Source organism: Podarcis bocagei (genome assembly GCF_964188305.1).
Source record: "Podarcis bocagei genome assembly, chromosome: 2".
In the NCBI taxonomy this organism is placed as follows: domain Eukaryota; kingdom Metazoa; phylum Chordata; class Lepidosauria; order Squamata; family Lacertidae; genus Podarcis; species Podarcis bocagei.
In genome coordinates this window covers 94658505-94680664 of record NC_138126.1, presented here as the reverse complement: position 1 = coordinate 94680664, position 22160 = coordinate 94658505, and the positions used below count along the sequence as shown (strand labels likewise).

The following is a 22160-nucleotide window of genomic DNA, read 5'->3' as shown; positions in this document are numbered from 1 at the left end:
GAAGTGCTGCCCTTTAAGGACTCTTAAGGGCATCCCCATCTAAGGGGATCCCTGATCCAGCCCAATGCCTCTTCCACCTTCAAGGTTGTTCTACCTTCAAGATTGCTGTGAAGTGGTGGGAAGAAATGGCCAATTTTTCCTGGGCCCTGCACCACACATCTCCTTTTATTTATCTGGAGTGGACCTGGTAGGGTGAAGTCTTCCCCCAGGGCTGCTCCAAGGCCCCACCTCTCAGGAGCCCAGCTCATGCACCGATTGGCTCCTGAAGCCTTGCAGGCTCTCCTGACTTCAGCCCATCTGTGAGAGGCCGGAAATCACCCTTCCTATCCTGCAAAAGCTGGAGCACCATCTCTCCATGCAACCACCAAACCGAGCTACAACCACCACTCCCGCTGAATTGGGGACGGGATGGGAAATATCACCCATAGTTGTATTTTTGCAGAACAAGCCATGTCCTTCTCACAAATATCTCCAGCATTTTAGAAATTTGTTTAAGCATCTTACCAGATTCTGTCTGCAAACGAGCTCTTTGAGCATTCAGGTCATTAATGGAACGTTGGTGCTCTTCTTCTTTTGTTTTAAGCTCGCTAAGCTGATCTTCTAGGGTGCGGCACATCTTTTCAAAATTAGCCTATAGGTGTACAGTGAAAGAACCATATTAACTAACACCATTGTACTTTGCATATTGTAACACTTTGTAGTATTCAGAATGGACGCTTCATATATGTTTTAGAGCCACAATGAAGTCCAGAAGCATATAACACTATAACACTGAAGAATGGGGAATGTCTTGAATAATGAAAAATAATATGTAATAAGGAGTCCTGAATAAGTGATGCATTATTTAAGGGGGGAAATGAGGAATATATATATTGTCAGGAAACTGACATCAGAGCAAAAGGAGAAGGAGAAGCTCCCCGATTCTGCAGGAGAAGGTACCAGCACCAGGGGGAGACGCAGCTTGGTAGAGGGGGAAGGAAATCAGCGTAACACCAAGGATCCAGGAGGGCAAATGGGAGAAGAGGGGGAAGAGCTCCGGGATTCTTCCCTGGACATCAGTGAGGAGAGCACTGGTTCTCCACTACCCACGCCCTCCCTGCGCAGAAGACTCCCGCGCAGTTAGAGGTGGAGACGACTGGGGGTCAAACAGCTTTTATGCTGGAAAAGGTTTAAGAAACGCCCACAGACAGATTCTGCCAGCGACTGAGGCAGCCACGCTGAGATGGGCTGTGCAGTCAGGACGGTTTAACCCAGGCAGTTAAGCTCCCTAACGGGGACAGTTTACACACGAGTAACTCCAATCCACTACACATATATATATGAGATGGAATAAAATTTGGTCATCTTACAAATAGAAACAGCATTAAATAGAAGCAGCGTTATATATGGATGGATAGAGATGCTAATGTAATAAAATTACTTTTCTTTTTTCCCCACAGAAGTTGAAATTCTTTTTAAATTACAATTACCTCACTCCAATCCTGTATAAAGCTACAGAAATGTAAATCCAATATGTATATTTTATGATTGCAATATATATATACTGAAATTGCTGTATGATACCTTGCCTTTGGAGACAGATTCCAAATTACTAGCAAGGTCATCAATCTCCATCTTCAGCTCACTCTTCTCCTTCTCTAGCTTCTGTTTCACACGTTGCAGGTTATCAATTTGTTCCCCAAGTTCAGCTGCACTGTCTGCATGCTTCTTGCGGAGAGCAGCTGTTGTGGCTTCATTTTGCAGAGTGGCCTCTTCAAGGTCCCTGCGCATTTTCTGGAATTCTGCCTCACGTTTCTTGTTCATCTCAATCTGAGCTGCGGTTGCCCCACCAGCTTCCTCCAGACGTTCACTGATCTCTTCAAGTTCTCTGGAGAGATCAGCCCTCTGCTTCTCTGCTTTGGCCCGAGATGCACGCTCAGCCTCAATCTCCTCCTCCAGTTCCTCAATACGGGCCTAGAGAAAGAGAAGCATCCATTAACACTCACAATATATTCTCAGAGGAAGTAGTTTTCATAGTCACAATGGATCTGATATATGCTTGACTTGCCTGTAACTCCTTTATCTTCTTCTGAAGTTGTAAGCCCAAGGCCTGCTCATCTTCAATTTTGCTTTGGAACTGGCTGATTTCAAATTCTTTCCTTTTCACAACAGAACACAAGGATTTTTTGAGTCCAAATCAAATAATAATAGTTGGGTTCTATAGAGACCTCCTAAAAGGTCTTCCAGAAGCAAACCTTACTTACTTCTTCAGCTTTTCATCCAGCTGCTGCTTATCATTTTCCAAATCCATTAAGGATTCTTGGGACAGCTTCAGATCACCTTCAAGCTTCCTCTTGGCTCTCTCCAGGTCCATGCGTATCTTCTTTTCTTGCTCCAGGGACCCTTCAAGCTAAAGACAAAGAAGGGACAAAGACTTTGTCACTCTAATACTACTTTCACCCCACGGTTATTCTTCTGCATGTGTTGGTGCTTACATCGTCCACTTGCTGCTCCAGCTTGGTCTTTGCTTTGGTCAGAGTATTGACTTTGTCCTCCTCTGCCTGCAGGTCATCCAAGGTCTGTTGATGGGCCTCTTGGAGGGCTTTCTTTTCCTTGGTCAGTTTGGCAATGGTCTCATCTAAGACTGCCATCTCTTCAGTGAGGTTTTTCACCTTTTAGAAATGTACAAACAGATTCAATGTATCATTCCACCCTGGAATGATAATACAACATTCTGACTATAGGTTGCAGAGCTGAGCACATTGTGACCATTACCTTGTTTTCTGTGGCATGCTTCTCCTTTTCCACCTTGGCCAGTGTTAACTCCAGATCATCAATGTCTTTCTTCAGCTCTGAGCATTCATCTTCCAGTTTCCTCTTTTTGGCTGTCAGCTCAGCATTCATTTCCTCCTCATCCTCTGCCCGTTCAGTCAGCTCCTTAATTTTAGCTTCCAGCTGAATTTTGGTTTTGATCAGCTGGTCACATCTCTCCTCTGCATCTGCCAAGCCATCAGCTTCCTGGGGGGGAAATGTAGCATGTAAAAGGAATGTCTTTCCAGTATTTTCACTTTCTAAATGCGAATAACAGTACTGGTAATGTTCCAGAGAATAATCCATGTTTCATTTCTGTAGGATTTCAGTAGGATTTCTGGGTAGATTTTCCTACTGAATGTAATCTGCGTTCTGAAAATTTTAATCTATATTAATCTGTGATTAATTGTATAGAAATTGTATTTGTATAAGTGAATTAAATTCATTTTCCTATCATGTCTAAGCAACTGTAATGTTTCCTCAGACAGTAGCGTTTGCTGGTGACTTTACTAATATTTTCCAGACTCAAGAAACAAGTTGCAAAGTGTTGCCAAATGATCATCAATGCTGTTTTTCTTCCATGAGTGTTTTTTATATTACATAATTGTAATCACAACGTCAGCTTCCCCACTGCCTTTCTCTCAGTCCTTCACACAGTAGGTACAAATAAAATGGACAGAATGTGTCCTAAAAACATTTCAGAAAGGATTTTCCATTTATATGGACAAATAAACTATCCAATATAAATGTTGGTGTGAAAACAAAAAGCTGTATGCTAGACCTACCTATGTGTATTCATGAATAAAATGCAGTCTTCATAGTGTCTTATATATTATACTCAGTGCCAGATTGTATGGTGTACACACCCACCCACACAGCGCCATATTTTGGGAATAGCCTAAATAACCCCAAATATTTACAGTGTACTTTCCCTACAATGTGTGCATTCCTCTACCTAAATTTTATCAAGAATAAAATCAAATTAATGGCACCAATAACACTTACAGACTGGACTTGGAGCTGCAAGTCATTCTTCTCTTGGATCAGAGACACCATTTTTTCTTCAAGTTCCTTTCGTTTTGCCTCTGACTTGGCAAGCTCTTCTTTAGTTTTCTGAAACTCTTCTTTCATGGTGGCCATCTCTTTCTCTGATTCAGCACTCTTTAGCAAGGGCTTAATCTTGAAATATAACTTCATCCAGGGCCAGTGCTTGACGTTCATGAATGAACGGACATTGTATTGAATAGTAAAGATGGCCTCTCTGTCAACAAAGTTAAGATTCATATTAAATGGCATGTAGAGCAGGGCAACCAAATCAGGCCTTCTGACAGTGCTTTTCTAAATAATTGTGAGGGCTATACCTCCTTTCCAACATTTTCTGGTACTCTGTCCTTGCTAAGAAGCCACGACACATAGCCTGTGTACGTGTTATCAGATGAGCCAGCTTGTCATCTCTCATCTCTTCCAGAAGACCCAAAAGGCCAGCTTTGAAGAACACCTGGAGAAAAGAAAGGTTGCAGAATGTCACAAATGCAACCTTGTCCTAATTAAAGAAAAGGTATTTGCATCAGTGACAGTTTATACCTTGGTATGTCCAAATCTATACTGGGTGTGGTCAATATCAATAGATCCAAGAAGCTTTTCAGATGCTTTCTTGCTATCAATGAACTGGCCTTCTGGAATAGCACTTGCATTTAAAACCTTGTATCTGTTGGAGAAAACAGAAGATGCTGGTGTCTTGCCATTAAATTCACTAGTTTCATGAATAGCAATTTGTTGTGGTTATTGGTTTCCAAAAACTTGTCAAGGAATGATCGAGTAAAAATGAATTAATATGAAATAGTTGTTGATCTCTGAAAACATTCAAAGCATGTTGAGAAAACAACACTTGATTCAAAGGAGTTATCTAGTCTGGGATATTCATCAACGCTGAATAAATATAATCTTGTTGTTAACTGGATTTATGATGAAGGGTTGGTTTTTTTTATAAAGTCAAGAAAGCATATGAGATGTGAAATGTACAGAACGGAGCTCTATAGGAGGGCCAAACTAACCTCTGTTTGAAATCAGCATAAACGATCCTACTAGGGAATCCCTTTCGGCAAATGCGAATGCCTTCCAGCACACCATTACACCTCAGTTGATGCAGTACAAGTTCATGTTCCATTGCACCTTTTGAAAAAATCAAAAAGGAATTAGCACTATTTTGTAAGGGCGAATGCTGTTGCATTTATATGTATTTATTCATGTTCAGATTTCTCAATATTTTGAACACCTGAGGCACAGAAAACTAAGCCTTCTTTTACACAAGCTCAGTTAAATATGCTTTCCCTCATGGAACACAGGAGCATTCTTTAGACTGCTTTGGTATGTTCATATAAATAATCAACAGTGAGGGGAACTTTACACATTTTTCATGGAGAGGAGAATGTATTTAGAACTACAAGCTAAACATATTCTACTATTACTTTTAAAATTCAGAAGGAAATCCAAACATGACAAATTAGACCATGATCAGAACAGGCTTTGAAAAAGCAATCAAATTTTAATGAAATGAAAATTTAATGGCGTACTTGTGAAATGTCTCGCTAGCAGTTTTCCTTTTGCCGTGCATGCCAAGTGAAAACCAAACTGATCCATTGTGTTGCTTTGCATTATACTTTTCTCAAAGTTTGCATGTTGTGCAAGACTTGGATTAATGCTTAATATGAAACTAAATGGGCTTTTCCCACTGAAATTGTGTGATAGTTGGTTGCTAAAAATACAGTAACATCTGCTTTATTTGTTTATTTGTATGCCTTACCAGGTGTTTTTGTTTCATTGGGAATAATGCAGCGCACAAAGTGGGGATGAGTGCTTCTCAGATTGGACATCAGTTTGTTTAAGTTCTCCTGTAGGACCAGAAGCAGATATTTTGTGCAAAAGTCCAAAGAAGGGATGTTTGCATGCAGAGGAGACAAGTGCATGCAAATAGGGGTGGGGAAGCACCATCAAATGTAACAGAGATTAAAAAAAAATCAGGTTGTTTCAAGCTCCTAATATCCACTGTCAATGCTTGCTTTTGATGTTTGGGCTGTTAAACAAGTTGCTGTTCAGGTTTAATAGCAGCTTATCTCTTTGACATTAGGAGCATACCATTAAATAAAGTACTATATGTATGCTGTTTAAGAGAGGAGCTCCCTTAAGTGTATACTGCTTCTTTGGAATTAATCCTTAGTCCCCCTGGTAGGGAACCTGTAAATTTCCAAATGTTGTTGAACTCCCAGTTTCCATCATCCCCACCAGTATGGCTAGTGCTCAGGGATGATGGAAGTTTTAGTCCAGCAACACCTGGAGGGCCACATTCCATATTTCTTCCTTTAATAAATATCACAGCAGCATGCAGACACATCGTTTAGGCAAAGTAACACATGAAGCATTTCAATAAAGATTTATTTGCCTTTGTATTCAATACTGATCCCCTCTTTTTAGAGACTTAGAGCAGTCAAGGATATTTTACATACTGTACTCTGTTCATATTTGAATTATGTGGAAGGATGTGGGCATGTATTTTAAATCTGTGGTGATATTTTTTGAAAAGAAGACTATTCCATGAATTCAGTTAGATTCAGCATATCTCTCAGAAGATCCAAAATGGTTTGGTACACAAATACTGACAAATACAGGCATTTCATAAAGCACTTTTAAATTCACACACTGAAAAGAGTTATAAAGATTATACTATACCCTGAAAAGAGCAGACACAGTCTGGAAGGAAGACCCCTTCTTCTTAGCAGCTTTCTTGCCACCACTGCCGCCGCCGCCGCCACCATCTAAAATTAACATGAAAAAATATTAAAATGACCTTAGATTTATTGAATAATACTTTTATATTAGAATAAATGTTTCTTTATATATACATTAGTCAGAGGGTTGATTATAAAGCCATTACCGGCATCTACAGGACGATCAGCAAACAGGAAAGCTAGAGTCTTCATGGATGATTTCTGATACAGACCCACCACCGTATCATTCAAAGGGTCTTTGTTCTTTTCCAGCCAGCCAGTGATATTGTAGTCCACCGTGCCGGCATAGTGCACCAGGGCAAAGTGGGCTTCAGCCTTGCCTTTGACAGGCTTAGGTTTCTGGAAGTTAGCAGATTTTCCAAGATGCTGGTCATAGAGCTTGTTCTTGAAAGAAGTGTCAGTTGCCTTAGGAAACATGCACTCCTCTTCCAGGATGGAGAAAATGCCCATTGGCTGGAAGGAATAACAATAATAAAGAGATTGCTTAGTCAGCTTTTGGAAACACTTGCCTTTGGGAAAGCATGAAGAATTTTCTGTTGGAGCAGAGAAGTTGAGAAGGAGCTGAGTTCAAATATGCAAGCACAAGTCCCATTAAAACCTGGAATACAGGTTTACACCAGATGCAGATCAACCAATTGTTACAACCGAAAAGGTACATATGGATAGACATGTTCCATAATATATCCTGCTGGATAATCTCAGCAAATATCTACTATGAGAGAGTGTATACCCTATTACTATTTATTCTTGAACAATATTCCCTATGAAAGAAGCCACCTGAGTATTTCTGGCCCATTGCTATCAGGCCCATGAAACCTTTGGAACAGGGAAGGGCAACCTATTGCCCTCCAGATGCTCTTAGACTACACCTCCCATCATCTCTGACCTTTGGCCATACTGGCTGGGGTTGATGACAGCGGGAGTCCAGCAACATCAGAAGGGCCACAGGTTCCCCACACCTGCTTTAGAACAAGCCTCTGTTGACAATGCCATACCGTTAAAAAGCTAAAGTATGAGTAACAGTAATATAGTCTTTCTCTGCTTGCACCTGTCTCCATTTCCCTTCCCCACCTTCTGTTGTTTCCCTTGTGTCTGCTTTTAGATTGTAAACTCCCTAGAGTAGGGCTGCCAGGCCTGTTCTTTGAAATGCCATGGACACACTTGATGCTATAGAAATAAATAGGCTGGTCTAGAAAAATCATTTTTTCTTACACAACTGTGGAGAAATTTGATTCAATGCAACCAAATGCTACTAAACTGACACTGTATCTACATCCTGTTCAATAAATTGAGTTACGATTGCATGATTATTGCATGAAACAAGAATGCATGAAAGGCCCCCAGAGTATAGAACTGTGAAGATTTAGTATACGATTCTTTGGACAGGATTCAATCACCTGCCACACCCAACCCACTTCCTCTCATGGTACAGTGTTCAATACACTGGAGTTTCCTGCAACCAACCCCTCTGCTGGGGTGCACTTAAGAAAGGAATGCAAATTGCATGCATGTTCTCCCATGTAACTACAACTTTTCAGAGCATACCAAGTATTCACACTGCGAAAGTTACCTTCTCAATGAGTTCAATGCAGGCAGCCAGATCCATTCCAAAGTCAATGAACTCCCATTCAATTCCTTCTTTCTTGTACTCCTCTTGCTCCAGCACAAACATGTGATGGTTGAAAAACTGTTGCAGTTTCTCATTAGTGAAATTGATGCACAGCTGCTCCAGGCTGTTGTACTACAGAAAAACAAGAAACATTTTCAGTAACATGAAACAGCCCTACAGCAGCTTGACACTTTTCTTTCCTCTCCTGCAGGCATTTGCCCACAGAACTAGACTTGTATGGGTTCTTTTTCTCAGCCTCATTTAGTCTTTGCATTTGTATGGTTCAGTTCAATCCTCTGAGTGTTTCAGTTCCTGCATGGTATGTGGCTTCTAGTATTGTGCTGCATGCTGAAACACTTTGAAGGCATCAGTTTAGATGTGCCTTTTCTTTGAGATTAATTACAATTAATTACACATTTTATAGTACAGTATAGGAAAATGCTGCATGTTTTCAATGAATAGCAACTTGTATCAGTTGAAATGTTTCAGCTGCCAGAGTCACACTTCAGTATGTAATACAGTTTTGAACTGGCCGATACAAAACACTGTTTCTCTCTTGAGATTTCCTTCAAGAGGAGTGTCTGTGTCATCAGGAAAGGCAAAGAGGACATTTTGCATGTCCTCTTGCCAGTCTCACAGTCCATGATGGTTGAGGGTTTGAAACAGACCAGAATGGCAAGGTTGTCAGACACAGAGAGAAAACGAAAGCAATAGGAAACATAAAACCTGTGAACAGGAAATGTGACTCACAAAGCCTGCTCCCTTTTAAGGTGGAACGGAAATATCCTAACACTTTACAATTATTATTTTTTAATTTCTCCCTATTTCCTTACATCAAAAATCTCAAAGCCTGCAATGTCCAGCACACCAATGAAGTATTGTCTCGCTTGCTTGGTATCCAGCTGCTGGTTGATACGAATGACCATCCACAAGAACATCTTTTCATAGACTGCTTTTGCAAGAGCACCTACATTGTTGTACACCTAAGAAGACAAGATAACAGCAGGAGTTACTATTGATAGCAGATAAATATGTTTGATTTAATCATTAGTGAAATCAATGGTAGATATAATGATATGTGATTCACCTCTTATCAAGGCAGTGAATCATAGATAGTTAAGTCAAACCATGCATTTTGGCTAATGTGGCATTTACCTGCTGGACAGTTTGGCCTTTGGTGACATATTCATTGCCGACCTTGACTCGGGGGTAGCACAAAGCTTTCAGCAGATCTGCTGAATTGAGGTTCATGAGGTAGGCAGCCTTGTCAGCAACTAAGCATAGACATGAGAGAGATTATCAGCACTGGAATACAAATTATGGGCTTCTCCAGACAACCTACGTATTCAGCATTCATCCTGATTTGCTTGCACAAAGTTTATGTGGTGGTTAGATTGTGCCTGGTCTTCGTTGAGCATTTGTTCTTATTTGTTTATGGGATGGCTATATAACAATGAGCATTCACCTCAATCGCTTGCTGTTAATCATTTGACCTTTGGCTGATTAAACTACCTATGGCCTTTTAAAGATTATTATTATTATTATTATTATTATTATTATTATTATTATTATTAACCGTCCTGTGAATTTGAATGAAGGGCAATATATAAATTTAATAAACAATAATAATATAATTTGTTTTGGATTTTTAATACAAATTTCTATAGAGCAAGCCCCTTCTTTCTGGAAAATCTCAGTATCCTGCCACATGTCTTCCAAATACCTTCAGTGCCATCTGGCTCAGCCTGCTCCTCACGTTGCTTCTGCTTGAACTTCATGTTCCCATAGTGCATTACAGCTCCAGTTAGCTTGTAAATGGCTGTCTTTTCCTCAGCAGTGAAACCCAGGATGTCAATGGCTTCCTATCAACCAAATCAAAGTCAAAATTCTGTCTGATATAATATTGACTGCAACTGGCCTTTCAAATTTGCTGCTCCATAAGGAGGTAAAGAATCTGAGTGACCCTTTTTGGCAATTAGAGGCCTGTGTTTCATCTCACATTGCCCCACTTGGAACAACATGTCATGGTGTAGTGTTGTTCTGGGGCATTCTGTTGGTGAGGTATTTGTGGTCTGCCTCACTGGCCATGAGGGGCCTATTATTTCTCTCTCTCTCACACACACACACACACGCACACACACACACACGCAGAGAGAGAGAGAGAGAGAGAGAGAGAGAGAGAGAGAGAGAGAGAGAGAATGCTCTGCAAACAACACTAAAGCGTGATGTACCATTTTTCCAAGGCACATTTTGGGAGGAAGCGTCAAGGAAAGCTGTTGCCACGTGTGGCAAATTCAAGGGTATGTGGGAAGGATGCCACTACTGCCGCCTCTGCTGGCCTACATTGACATGTGCGCACGTACACACACCACACACACACACGCACACACACACACACATCATGACATTGTTCCAAGGGTGCATTCTGACCAAAAAAAGGCAAGCCACTGATACTACTCAAGGCAACAAGACTATGTTTAATGGAGAAATTGGGAGAGGGGAGGCTGCTGTCATTCCCATTTCTAGCAAGACTCCTGACCCCCAGCATTTCTAGAATGCTTCCCTCCCCCAAATAAATTGTAGCAAGGGTTCATCACCCCAAGAAATCTAATTTCTGCTGAATAAATTCAGCCCAAAACTGATCTGATCAAATTTCATATATTCCAATCTACAAGTTACTTACATCAGTTGCCATCAGCTCTTCTTGATCATTGATACTGGCAACACTGATCTCACCCTGACTCACAAAGTGAAAGTCATATGGGTTGGTAGTAATCAGAAGCATCTCTGAATAAGGAGAAGCAAAGATACAGATTTATTTTCATCCATTGAATAATCAAGCATCAACACAAGATTTTAGCAACAGCAGCAGCAGCCACTATAACAAATGCCTCTTACCAATTAGTTCTGGCTTCTTGTTGGACATGATCTGATAAAAGATGTGGTAGCTTCTTTCAGCTTTCAGCTGGAATGTAACCCTGGACTTCTCCAGGAGATCTGACAACACAATTAAGGGTAATTAAGTAAAAGTCAGGGAGGGAAAGAAGGAAAAGAAGATGAAGGAAGGAAAGAAGGAGACTGTGTGATGGTCTAGCAAAGTTCCTTACATGTCTCAATGTCTGCAGAAGCCAGTTTTCCTGTAGCACCAAAGTGAATTCTGATGAATTTACCCTATGGAGGGAAATGGCATTTTAATTACAACACATTTAAACCATGTTTTGCATGTGTTTCGTTATCTGCACAGTGCCATTTTATTGATTTTATACATTTCTGACGGGACAAAAATGGTGTACACCAGCCACTACTAAGAAAGCATAATGAAAAGGAAGAACCATAAATGTCTTATATGTACAATGTCTTGTAAACCAAAGGTCTTTTGGTTCTTCCTTTTCATTGTGTTTTTAATAGTAGTTATTATTATTATTATTATTATTATATCTTGCAGACATATGGGGACTTACCCAATGATATGTCATACGCAGAGTAAAACCCACTCAAACAAATCTATTTCTTTGTTTCTGTCTTTAGCTATCATTAGATAGGGCTTTACTATTCTTAATCCATTTATTATTATCACAATAATTGTGTAAGACAGAATTAGCATGAAGAAATATAGTGCTAAAGCAATTAATGTGATCTTTGTGGCTGGGTAACTCATGCCCAAATCTAACACTTTATTTCTTGCATTACATTGGCCCTGATTCTTTTCAACCAATGCTAGGAAAAATATCACAAAACTAATTAATGAAATTGTCTCACTGGTACACTCTTAAACATACCGTATTTTTCACCCTATAGGACGCACTTTTCCCCCTCCAAAAATGAAGAGGAAATGTGTGTGCGTCCTATGGGGCGAATGCAGGCTTTCGCTGAAGCCTGGAGAGCGAGAGGGGTCGGTGCGCACCGACCCCTCTCACTCTCCAGGCTTCAGGAAGCTTTCCGCAAGCCGTGGGAGAGCTGTGCGAAGTCGCACAGCTCTCCCACGGCTTGTGGAGAGCTGCCTGCACCCCAAAGCGTGGGGGTGCACTGAACTCAGCGCCCCCCCAGGCTTCGGGCTTCGCGCAGCTCTCTGCAAGCCGTGGGAGGGCTGCGTGAAGTCACGCAGCTCTCCCATGGCTTTTGGAGAGCTGCCTGCACCCCGAAGCCTGGGGGCACACTGAGCTCAGCCCCCCCCCCCAGGCTTCAGGCTTCGCGCAGCTCTCCCACGGCTTGTGGACAGCTGCCTGTTCTGGGGGCTGGGGTCGGGGGAAGCTCGGGCTTCCCCCGCCCCAGCCCCGTGCCTGGGGGGGAGATAATTTTTTTCCCTTTATTTCCCCCCAAAAAAACTAGGTGCGCCCTATGGGCCAAAAAGTACGGTACTTCTGAACGCAAGACTTACAAAACGGGAAGAGTTGTCATTCCTCACAGTCTTGGCATTCCCAAAAGCCTCCAGCAAAGGGTTGGCACTGATAATTTGATCTTCTAGTGTTCCCTGAAAAAGTGTTATTGCAAAGTTATGTATTTTATAACTACAGCAGTTAACAAAAATGAAAGGTTAGCTTCCTCTTAGATATACAACTCACCTTTAGCTTGCTTGCTTGCTGTGGTTCTTCCTTCTTCTTGTCAGTAGCTGCAGCAATTGTTGCAAAATATTGGATGACACGTTTTGTGTTCACAGTCTTTCCAGCACCAGATTCTCCACTGTCAACAAAAACAGAAGGAAAGACCACTTTGTCAAACAGTGCTTTGCACACAAAGCTTGCTTTGACTAGAATCATACTCATCATAAGCATACTTACGTGATTAGAATGGACTGGTTCTCACGATCTAGGAAAATCAAGAAACAACAGTGTAACTTAGCTTATCCACATCTCCTCTTGTCCCGCTGCTTTCCTCCAGGGAAAACCATGCTTTAGCCCTCAATTGAAGCAAACAGCTGTTCAGGTTTTCTCCGGATTAATATTTGCTCTGATTTAGCACTAAAGAGTAGGTTTTCCCTGGGAAAGGAATGGGGCAAGGGGGAAACTGCTCAGACACACAGGATAAGTGGAAATGTGGATGAGCCCAATTATTGAAATAAGGAATATTCATTTAAAATACACTAGGGTAGCCTGATAATTTTAGGCTATGATTGTTCAGAATCTGGATGGTCCCTTTCTAATATTTCTTTTCATTTTAAAGTCCCATACATCCATTAAGAATGAAAACAACCTGACTTGTTATCAGTTATTATTCATAACCAACACTTATTTCAGTATGCATGCCATAAATTCACATCTTACTGCTCTTCACTATAATCCTGATGTCTCTTGTGCATTTTACTTCCAACTGCAAGCTGCTATAGAAAATGCTGAACTATTAAATAGTTCTAAAACTACATATAAGCTCATGAAGAGTTAACAAAGCAATAAAGAAGAATGCCCTGAAATGTTGGCACAGTGCTATTAGGTTTTGGTGTTTTAGAGGACAGTTGAGTTGAGGTTTCCTTCGTTTGAGCTTTAATGGCTACAGAAATAATTCTTAGCTGCAACCGCATCGTGCATGAGACTTTCTGGAAAAGCTGTTGACTCAGTCTCGGGAACTGTCACTTTGTAATCACTTTGAGGTAGGTTGACCTACTTACCAGTTAACATGAACTGATAGGCATTGTCAGAGATGGAGAAGATGTGAGGAGGGGCCTCTTGACGCTTTTTGCCTCTGTAGGCATTTACCACTTCTGGGTTGTACACTGGCAGCCACTTGTAGGGATTGACAGTGACACAGAAGAGACCTGAATAGGTCTGTAAAGAAAAGATGGATAGTAAATCTGATTCTCTGTGGAATAATAATCTGTATTGTGAAGTCAATGGTAAATGTTAAACTGTTCTCACATAGATCATCCAGGCTGCATAACGCTCTTTGAGGTTATACAGCACAGCAGGTTCATGGAGGTGGGTCATCATGGCCATGTCCTCAATTTTATCAAATTTGGGAGGATTCATAGGAAAGACTTGGTCATCCTTAACTGTCACAGTCTGCAAGGAAACAAGAGACCATTCAACAAAGAGCATAAAGAATAGGACAAATATATTCCTAATTTTTCAATGTCAGTTGGTGTTTCTCTACTCACGTCTCCACCTTCTTTCTTGACTGTGACTTTCCCTGCCTCCTTGCTCTGGACAACACCTTTTGCAAAGGAGATCTTAGGATCCACCACAAAAACTGATGTTTTGGCATCAAATGGCTTGTTTTGAGCCTCAATTCTCTCCTTTTCTGACTTTCGGAGAAAAGGGGCAGCTGGCCCGAAGGCTGCCATTTCTGAGTCCGAAGACATGGCTGCAGCTTAGCAGAGAACACTGTGACAGAGAATGACAGCCCACATGAGAATTGCAGCTGTGTAATGCCACTTTATATATTCTTTTGCATTTCTAATATTGGTATGACTTAGAAGTAGAGGAAATTGTTGAGGAGGCACATGGATTCTAAGTATTTCAATATATTTGAAATTATGGTGTGGTGGTGGTGGTGGTGGTGATGATGATGATGATGATGATGATGATTAGTTTCCCCCGCCACTCTGGGTGTCTTACAGAATATATTAAAACATTAAAAAAATCAAACAAAAAACTTCCCGAAACAGGGCTGCCTTCAGATGTCTTCTAAAAGTTGTATGGTTCTTTATATCCTTGACATCTAAAAGGAGGGTGTTCCACAGGGAGGGCACTACTACCGAGAAGGCCCTCCAGCTTGTTCCCTGTGACTTTGCTTCTTGCAGTGAGGGAACCAGCAGAAGACCCTCAGAGGAGGACCTCAGTGTCTGAGCTGAGTGATGGGGGTGGAAACACTCCTTCAGGTATATTGGGCCAAGGCTGTTTAGCGCTTTAAAGGTCAACACCAACACTTTGAATTTTGCTCGGAAACACAATGGGAGCCAATGAAGGTCCTTTAGGACTGGTGTTATATGGTCCCGGAGGCCACTCCCGGTCACCAGTCTAGCTGCCACATTCTGGATTAGTTGTAGTTTCTGAGTCAACTTCAAAGGTAGCCCCATGTAGAGTACATTGCGATAGTCCAAGTGGGAGAAAACAGAGCATGCATCACTCTGGCGAGACAGTCTGTGGGCAGGTAGGGTGTCAGCCATTGTACCAGGTGGAGCTGGTAGACAGCTGCCCTGGACACAGAATTGACCTGCACCTCGATGGACAACTATGGATCCAAAATGACTCCCAGGCTGCACACTTGGTCTTTCAGGGGCACAGTTACCCCATTCAAGACCAAGGAGTCCCCCACACCTGCCCACCCTCTGTCCCCCCAAAACAGTACAGTACTTCTGTCCTGCCGGGATTCAACTTCAATCTTAATAACTGCTTCTTTAAGCCAGTCTAGAAAGACTACCTCACAGAGGGAGGTATTCACCACCCCATGGAGCCCAGCACCCAGCCGTTCCCAGCTCACTTTTATGAGCTAGGATTGGCAAGGATCAAGGAGACAGGTGGTTGGTTTCACTCATCCAAGCAGCCTGTCCACATCCTTGGAGATAACAGATTGGAACTGATCTCATGCAACTTGACTAGACAGGACTCTAGCACTCTCTCACCCTGGCCCTGCTATATCTGAGTGCTCTACTAGGTGACCACAGTCACATTATTTAAATTCCCCAAATTGATCATGCCAATCCATCAAAGCTAAGAAGTTGTAAAACCAGAACAAACATTAAGTTTTCCCACTCCTTCAAGCAAAGAAATGAACAAATTTATAGATTGGTCGATCTATCAAAATTAATGGGGCAGCCAACATCTGTGAAGGATCTGTATTGAAGTGATCAGGGCACCTTGGCACAATCTGCAGAAAGTTTTGTGTCATGGTACTCCACAGAACTTCATCATCATCACAGCAGTCCGGTAGCAAGCTCAGGTGGTGAGTGCCAACAGGACTAGTGACAAAGATGGCCACTGGAAACAAGGTGGTAGGAGCATGCTTGGTTGAACATCAACATTTGCAGAAGTGGGGCAGGGGAGCTTTTTGAAAAACCTAAGGAGGCAAAAAGTTCCAAAAGAAGCCAGTGAGAATGTTAAGTGTCAGTTGTTAAGGGGAACAGAAAACTGGTTGGGGAGGAGGAAGAGTGAAATGCCCTGCTGGGAGTAAGTGGCTGGCTAGAAGCCTAAGGTGGAGTGGTCATTCTAAAAGAGAAATTACAGTAATATTTTGTTTGCAAGTCCCACTTGTTCCCTCTAATACAGAACTCAGGTGGTTGAATGCCAACAGAATTAGAGCCAAAATGTGATAATTAAGGGTGATTCCAAGTGGATGTTTATTGCGGCATCACTGTTTCTCATTTATGAACATACTTTGTTGTTGTTGTTGTTGTTGTTGTTGTGTCTACACAACCCTGTTGGCATCAAAATGTTAGCCAATATTCCCTGAATTTACCCTTCAGTGGCAGGGGGAGGCACAACATCTTGTCAGCATCCTTTTATGACCTCTCATTTGTGGAGCTTGTGTAGGTATTGGGCCCTCTGGGGGACAGAGGGCGGGCACTTGCCAGCAGTGGGTCTGGTATGGGATCCAATGGATCCCATGCCACCTTAGGCCCTCCCACTTGCCAGCCCACAGAAAGCACCATTTCAGGGCCTCCTGCTGACTGCCACCTGCCCACACATTTGGTGAGCAGAAGGGGTCACTGCACCCGCTGAGCGGTGCTAGTGTCCAATCCGACTCTGGCACAGCACCTCAACTCAGTCGTGAATGGCTCTGTTTTATTTCTTTTCATGATTGCACCAATACTTTCAAGCAGCTAGAAAATGAATGTGAAAGCTTGCAAGACAAACTGGATTTTAGGAACATACTGAATTTGTTTCCCCTCTGAATTTCTTGCTCTAGTTTTAAGCTGTTCTATCCTCATGCCTCTAGCTGAATATGTTTCTTTGGCTTCTAGCTCCAGCTTGCTTAAAAAAGGTAAAGGGACCCCTGACCATTAGGTCCAGTCGTGACCGACTCTGGGGTTGCGGCGCTCATCTCACTTTATTGGCCGAGGGAGCCGGTGTACAGCTTCCGGGTCTTGTGGCCACCATGACTAAGCCGCTTCTGGCGAACCAGAGCAGCACACAAAAACGCCATTTACCTTCCCACTGGAGCGGTACCTATTTATCTACTTGCACTTTGACGTGCTTTCAAACTGCTAGGTTGGCAGGAGCAGGGACCGAGCAACGGGAGCTCACCCCATCGCGGGGATTCGAACCACCGACCTTCTGATCAGCAAGTCCTAGGCTCTGTGGTTTAACCCACAGCGCCACCCACGTCCCTTCCACCTTGCTTGCTTCCATGTAATTAGCCTCCAGTCATCACAGTAACCCAGGAAGCTGCCTCATACGGAGCCCAACCATTGGTGCATCAAGTTCAGTTTTACATTTACCAACAGACAGCAGCTTTCCAGGATTTGAAACAGTTATCTCTCCCAGCCCTACCTGAAGATGCCATGGATTGAACCATGGACCTTTTCATACAAAACACTAAGCTGCCACCCTCCCTGTTAACTTCCATTTTCCTCCCTTATCTTGTTGATTGATGAGTATACTCTTGGTTGTGGATCAGAAATCCTAACCTTTGTATTCTGATGGAAGTTCATGCTCAGCCCTAGACATTACTTTCCTTTCCGCTTGGATTCTGCTATTGGGGAATTAAATATATACATCATAAAGCAGCTCTCAAGTAGTCCCAGTTAGAAAATTTTAGTTCAATTTGTTAAGACATGCCAATGTTATAATATTAACTAATAATGTAAATAAATGAGAAGGCAAGACATGATTTTCACTATCATTTCTCAAAACTAAACCTGAAATAAAGGAACAGTCAAACACAGTGTTATTGCTGCTAGTCTACTCCAGTACACATTGCCAAAGAGTGGTATTCATTAGAGAATTCACTTTGTCCTGGATGCCAACTTGTTGCCCACTTTGATGGTTGCCCATTTTGCAATTAGATTTCCTCTGGAAGTATCAGATAATGTCACAGAGGGCAATTAAAAGCTCAATCAATCAATATCCTTTATTCCACCAATAGTCAGAAATAAAACACAATAATTATAAACTATAAGATCATAGGGGTACATAAATAAGGTAGGGCCACAGTACTAGACCTCTCACAGATAACCCACAGCAATTAAAAGCTGGAACTTCTAGCTTGTGCTTAGAGGGGAGGAGCACTTGCTAGTAATGCCTCATATGCCAGAACTGCATGATCAGTTAACATGGACACTGTGCAATAAAATCTGAACACAATACCCATGAAATATTTCATGCGGTACATAATTAGCAAGGGGCACTGCACCTGTATTCTCAGCTCAGATCCAAAAGAAGACTTTCTTTGAACCTCTTCCCCCTCCCCCAGGAATGGGTACAATCAGAGTCTTACCTCCTGGTATACGAAATGAATAATGCTCAGGCTCAGCACTGGCCAGTACTGCAAAACAAAAAGTGCAAATCTCTTCTTACTGGTGACTTTTCAAAGAGTCTTCCAACAATGAATTACTGACTGGAAGCAAAGGAGCATATCTGAAATCCCATTTGACATAGTCAATTCTCCTGAGCTAATGGCAAAGGCATAAGGAATGGCCTGGCATGAGTGGAATTCAGGGGTGCTACCCCCTCCCCTCCGGAGCCCCACAATCACCCCCCAACACTTACCTATTAACTATCTGTGGAAGGACAACACAAATTGGCCCGAGACACTTTTATACTCTCGGATGAGCACAAGTACCAGCCCCTGTCCTCCCACCCCCAAGCCATTCTTCACTCAAGGCATTTTGGCTAACCTTTCCCTGTAAAGCATTGTTTGGCAAAGTTGGCTAAGGCATAATTGTCATTTGACATGACTGGATATAATTAGAAATATTTGATGTCCTACAGACTATGTGAGTAAATGCCCTATAAATAATTTCACAAGGGTCTTAAAGGAGAGAATCTGGGCTATTCAAGAAAGCCAGAGTATGGCACAAGGGCCTCTTGAGTGCTATTGCTATTGCTGGTGTTGTCATTGCTGAATGACCTCCTGAGCATTGCTTTCATATCTCACTGTTCTGTTCTGTTTTGGATAGGTGGGTGGGAAGAGAAGAAAATGGGATTGATAATGTTTCCTATTGTAAAGTGCTTATAAACAAGTATTTGCAAATTTAATTCTAATCCTCCAAACTAATTAAAATTATATTGTTATTATAAGTATTTTTGGAATTGCTGTTCTTGGCATAAGAAAGAGTTGCCATCTTAAGATTGATTGATGTGGTCACTTGGGCATAGAGTTGCTTAAGGTGGCTTTGGATGAGCATTTAATACACCAGAGGCTGCATGTTTTTGCATATATGAAGCTTAGCACAAAGCTATAAACGTACATCCAAAGTATGTACGTCTGGTGAACTCTAGTAACATGTTAACATGTAATGAGGCCATTGGTTGGGGGTGTTACATGCTAAGTTTCACCAAACATTATAAGAAGCGTACCTGTGAATTTGTGTGCATGTCATCAAGCATCACACAGTTGTGTACAAAATAAAGTACCGGTAGTTTCAGCCATTCTTCCAATTAACCTACCCACAATGACTTGTGAGCAACTAATATCACAAGCAGAATTTAGCATTGGTCATTGAGGCTTTAGTTATCTTTGTATCAATTTAACATCAGATCTAAAACAGCTTAGTCGCTGAAACTATAAAAACCTGCTCAGAGATATTTCCCAAGAATTGGTACAATGGAAACATTTAAATCTCAGTTGGCTTGGCAGGATAGCCGTGGTTAAAATGTCTATTCTTCCGAAGTTTTCATATTTTTTTTCAGGTTTTGGCCATCCATATTTTCTCATCTCTGCTTAAAAAATGGCAACAAAAGCTAATTCTCTTTGTTTCATCTGGGGAAAAAATCTAGAATAAATTACAAAACGTTATTTTGGCATAGATCTAAGGGAGGTCTCAGATTGCCCAACCTAGGACTCTTCTTTGCAGCATTTCAGATTAAATCTCTGATCCCCTTGATTAGGGAGAAATATGACATTCCATGGGTACAGATTGAGGCCTCTCCCTCTTCACTGTCAGTAAGGGCATTTTCTTTCCTAAAACTATCCCAAACTGAGTGGAGAAAAATTCAAAACCCATTTTTTAAAGCAGTGCTGATGGGACTCAGTTCTGGCCCCCAAACCCTCACCATTGACTTCACTGTTGGACCATCCATTATTCCAACAGGAGGATGAATATGGACAATTTTAAAAACTTGAGGAGAAAGGCGTCTATCGGATAAGAGACCTTCTGCCTAGAGATAAAGCAATTTCTAAGCATAAGCTCATGGAGAAACTGGGTGATGCCCAATTAACCTGGTTCCAATCTATTCAATTGTGCACATTTGCAAGATACTTGGGATGCAAGAGGGAGGGCCTTCATTCTCTTATGTCATTTGAGTCTCTCTGTAACAAATCAATATATGAAATAAAAGGAGCTGCGTCTTTAATTTATAGCATTCTTCTAGAACAATACGCAGTGGCGTAGCGTGGGGGGTGCAGGGGGGGCCAGCCGCACCGGGCGCAACATCTGGGGGGGGGCGCGCTCGCACTCTCAGCTCTCTGCCCCTACCTGGCTCACTCACTCTCTCTCACTGCAGTGCTGGCTGTGCGAATCCGATCCGAGCCGCCGGGTCGCCGCCCACTGTGGAGGGGGTGGGTGCCAGGCGTGCGGTGCGGAGAGAGAGCGAGGGACTATCTGGGGGAGGGACAGTGCAGCGGCCGCCCAGCGCAGCGCTGAGCGCGGGAGAGAACCACACCAGCCCAGACCAGGCAGCAGCAAGAAGAAGCTGGCAGAGGCGGCAGGTTAGGGGTTAGGGGGCGCAAATTACTTGCCTTGCCCCGGGTGCTGACAACCCACGCTACGCCACTGACAATACGCAGGCGATACGGGAGGCCTCCGGACAAATATGGGGGGGAAACGTAGGGAACATAATTGCAGATAATAAATGGCATTCAATTTGGCATAACCCGTCCCTACGAACCTTTTCTGCTCGTTTGCAGGAGGCTTCTCTTAAAATTTTATTTTGCTGGCACTGGGCTCCATCACGTCTAGCCCAAATAAACACTAGCATCTATTCCCTACGCTGGAAAGGCTGTAGGGAGATATGCTCATATTTTCATGCATGGTGGAGTTGCACGATGGTATACTCATTTTGGGAATCCCTTCCACCCAGTTCTGCTCTTGCATAATCTCAAATTTAAATTTAATATTATTATCAGCAGCCCAAATAACAATAGCCCGATTCTGGAAGCAACCTATAGAAATCTCAAATGAAATCTTGAAATCTTTGGAATGTGGTCCTATCAGAATGCCTTACTCACCACAGAAGGGTATTTAAAGGCACTTCAAGAATAGACACTTTTGGTGAAACTTGGCTTCCATTCTTTTCCTTTAGAAATGAGACAGAAAATACATTTATTCCACCCACAACACAAGAATCTCTGTGGAGAGAATACTTGAATTGATAATATATAAATAAACATATTACTTGTGCGCTGTGGTCTAAACCACTGATCCTCTTGGACTTGCCAGTCAGAAGTTTGGCAGTTCGAATCCCCGCTACGGAGTGAGCTCCCGTTGCTCTGTCCCTGCTCCTGCCAACCTAGCAGTTCAAAAGCACACCAGTGCAAGTAGATAAATAGGTACCGCTGTGGTGGAAGGTAAATGGTGTTTCCGTGTGTTCTGGCACTTGGCATGGTCCTCCGTGCGCCAGTAGCGGTTTAGTCATGCTGGGCACATGACCTGGAAAGCTGTCTGTGCACAAATGCTGCCTCCCTCGGCTTGAAAGCGAGATGAGCGCCACAACCCCATAGTCGCCTTTGACTGGACTTAACTGTCCAGGGGTTCTTTACCTTTTTTTTTTTTAACTGCATATGAAACTTAATGTACCACTGGACAAGTTACTGTAGTTCTAAGAAATAAACCCATTGTGGCTTCATCACATTGTACCCATGTCAAAAGGACCAACTGAATAAGC

General features: G+C 42.3%; 1 protein-coding gene across 1 annotated transcript in view; it reads right to left on the bottom strand.

Annotated features, from left to right (window-relative positions):
• The window catches only part of LOC308582165 (myosin-1B), a 91335-nt gene extending 72492 nt beyond the window's left edge, over positions 1–18843 (bottom strand). The window contains exons 1-28 of the mRNA XM_081185051.1: positions 18825–18843; positions 18553–18600; positions 14273–14498; positions 14034–14177; positions 13787–13943; positions 12963–12990; positions 12747–12864; positions 12563–12655; positions 11292–11355; positions 11083–11181; positions 10868–10971; positions 9908–10046; positions 9340–9458; positions 9018–9167; positions 8146–8316; positions 6722–7028; positions 6517–6602; positions 5594–5681; positions 4845–4962; positions 4375–4498; positions 4152–4288; positions 3796–4051; positions 2755–2997; positions 2475–2651; positions 2244–2389; positions 2048–2138; positions 1564–1953; positions 505–631 (exon numbers count right to left, since the gene is read on the bottom strand). Of these exons, the coding sequence (XP_081041177.1) occupies positions 505–631; positions 1564–1953; positions 2048–2138; positions 2244–2389; positions 2475–2651; positions 2755–2997; positions 3796–4051; positions 4152–4288; positions 4375–4498; positions 4845–4962; positions 5594–5681; positions 6517–6602; positions 6722–7028; positions 8146–8316; positions 9018–9167; positions 9340–9458; positions 9908–10046; positions 10868–10971; positions 11083–11181; positions 11292–11355; positions 12563–12655; positions 12747–12864; positions 12963–12990; positions 13787–13943; positions 14034–14177; positions 14273–14476 (3880 nt within the window). The 5' untranslated portion in view covers positions 14477–14498; positions 18553–18600; positions 18825–18843. The remainder of the gene's footprint in view (positions 1–504; positions 632–1563; positions 1954–2047; positions 2139–2243; positions 2390–2474; positions 2652–2754; positions 2998–3795; positions 4052–4151; positions 4289–4374; positions 4499–4844; positions 4963–5593; positions 5682–6516; positions 6603–6721; positions 7029–8145; positions 8317–9017; positions 9168–9339; positions 9459–9907; positions 10047–10867; positions 10972–11082; positions 11182–11291; positions 11356–12562; positions 12656–12746; positions 12865–12962; positions 12991–13786; positions 13944–14033; positions 14178–14272; positions 14499–18552; positions 18601–18824) is intronic.
• Between the last annotated feature and the right edge of the window lie 3317 nt (positions 18844–22160).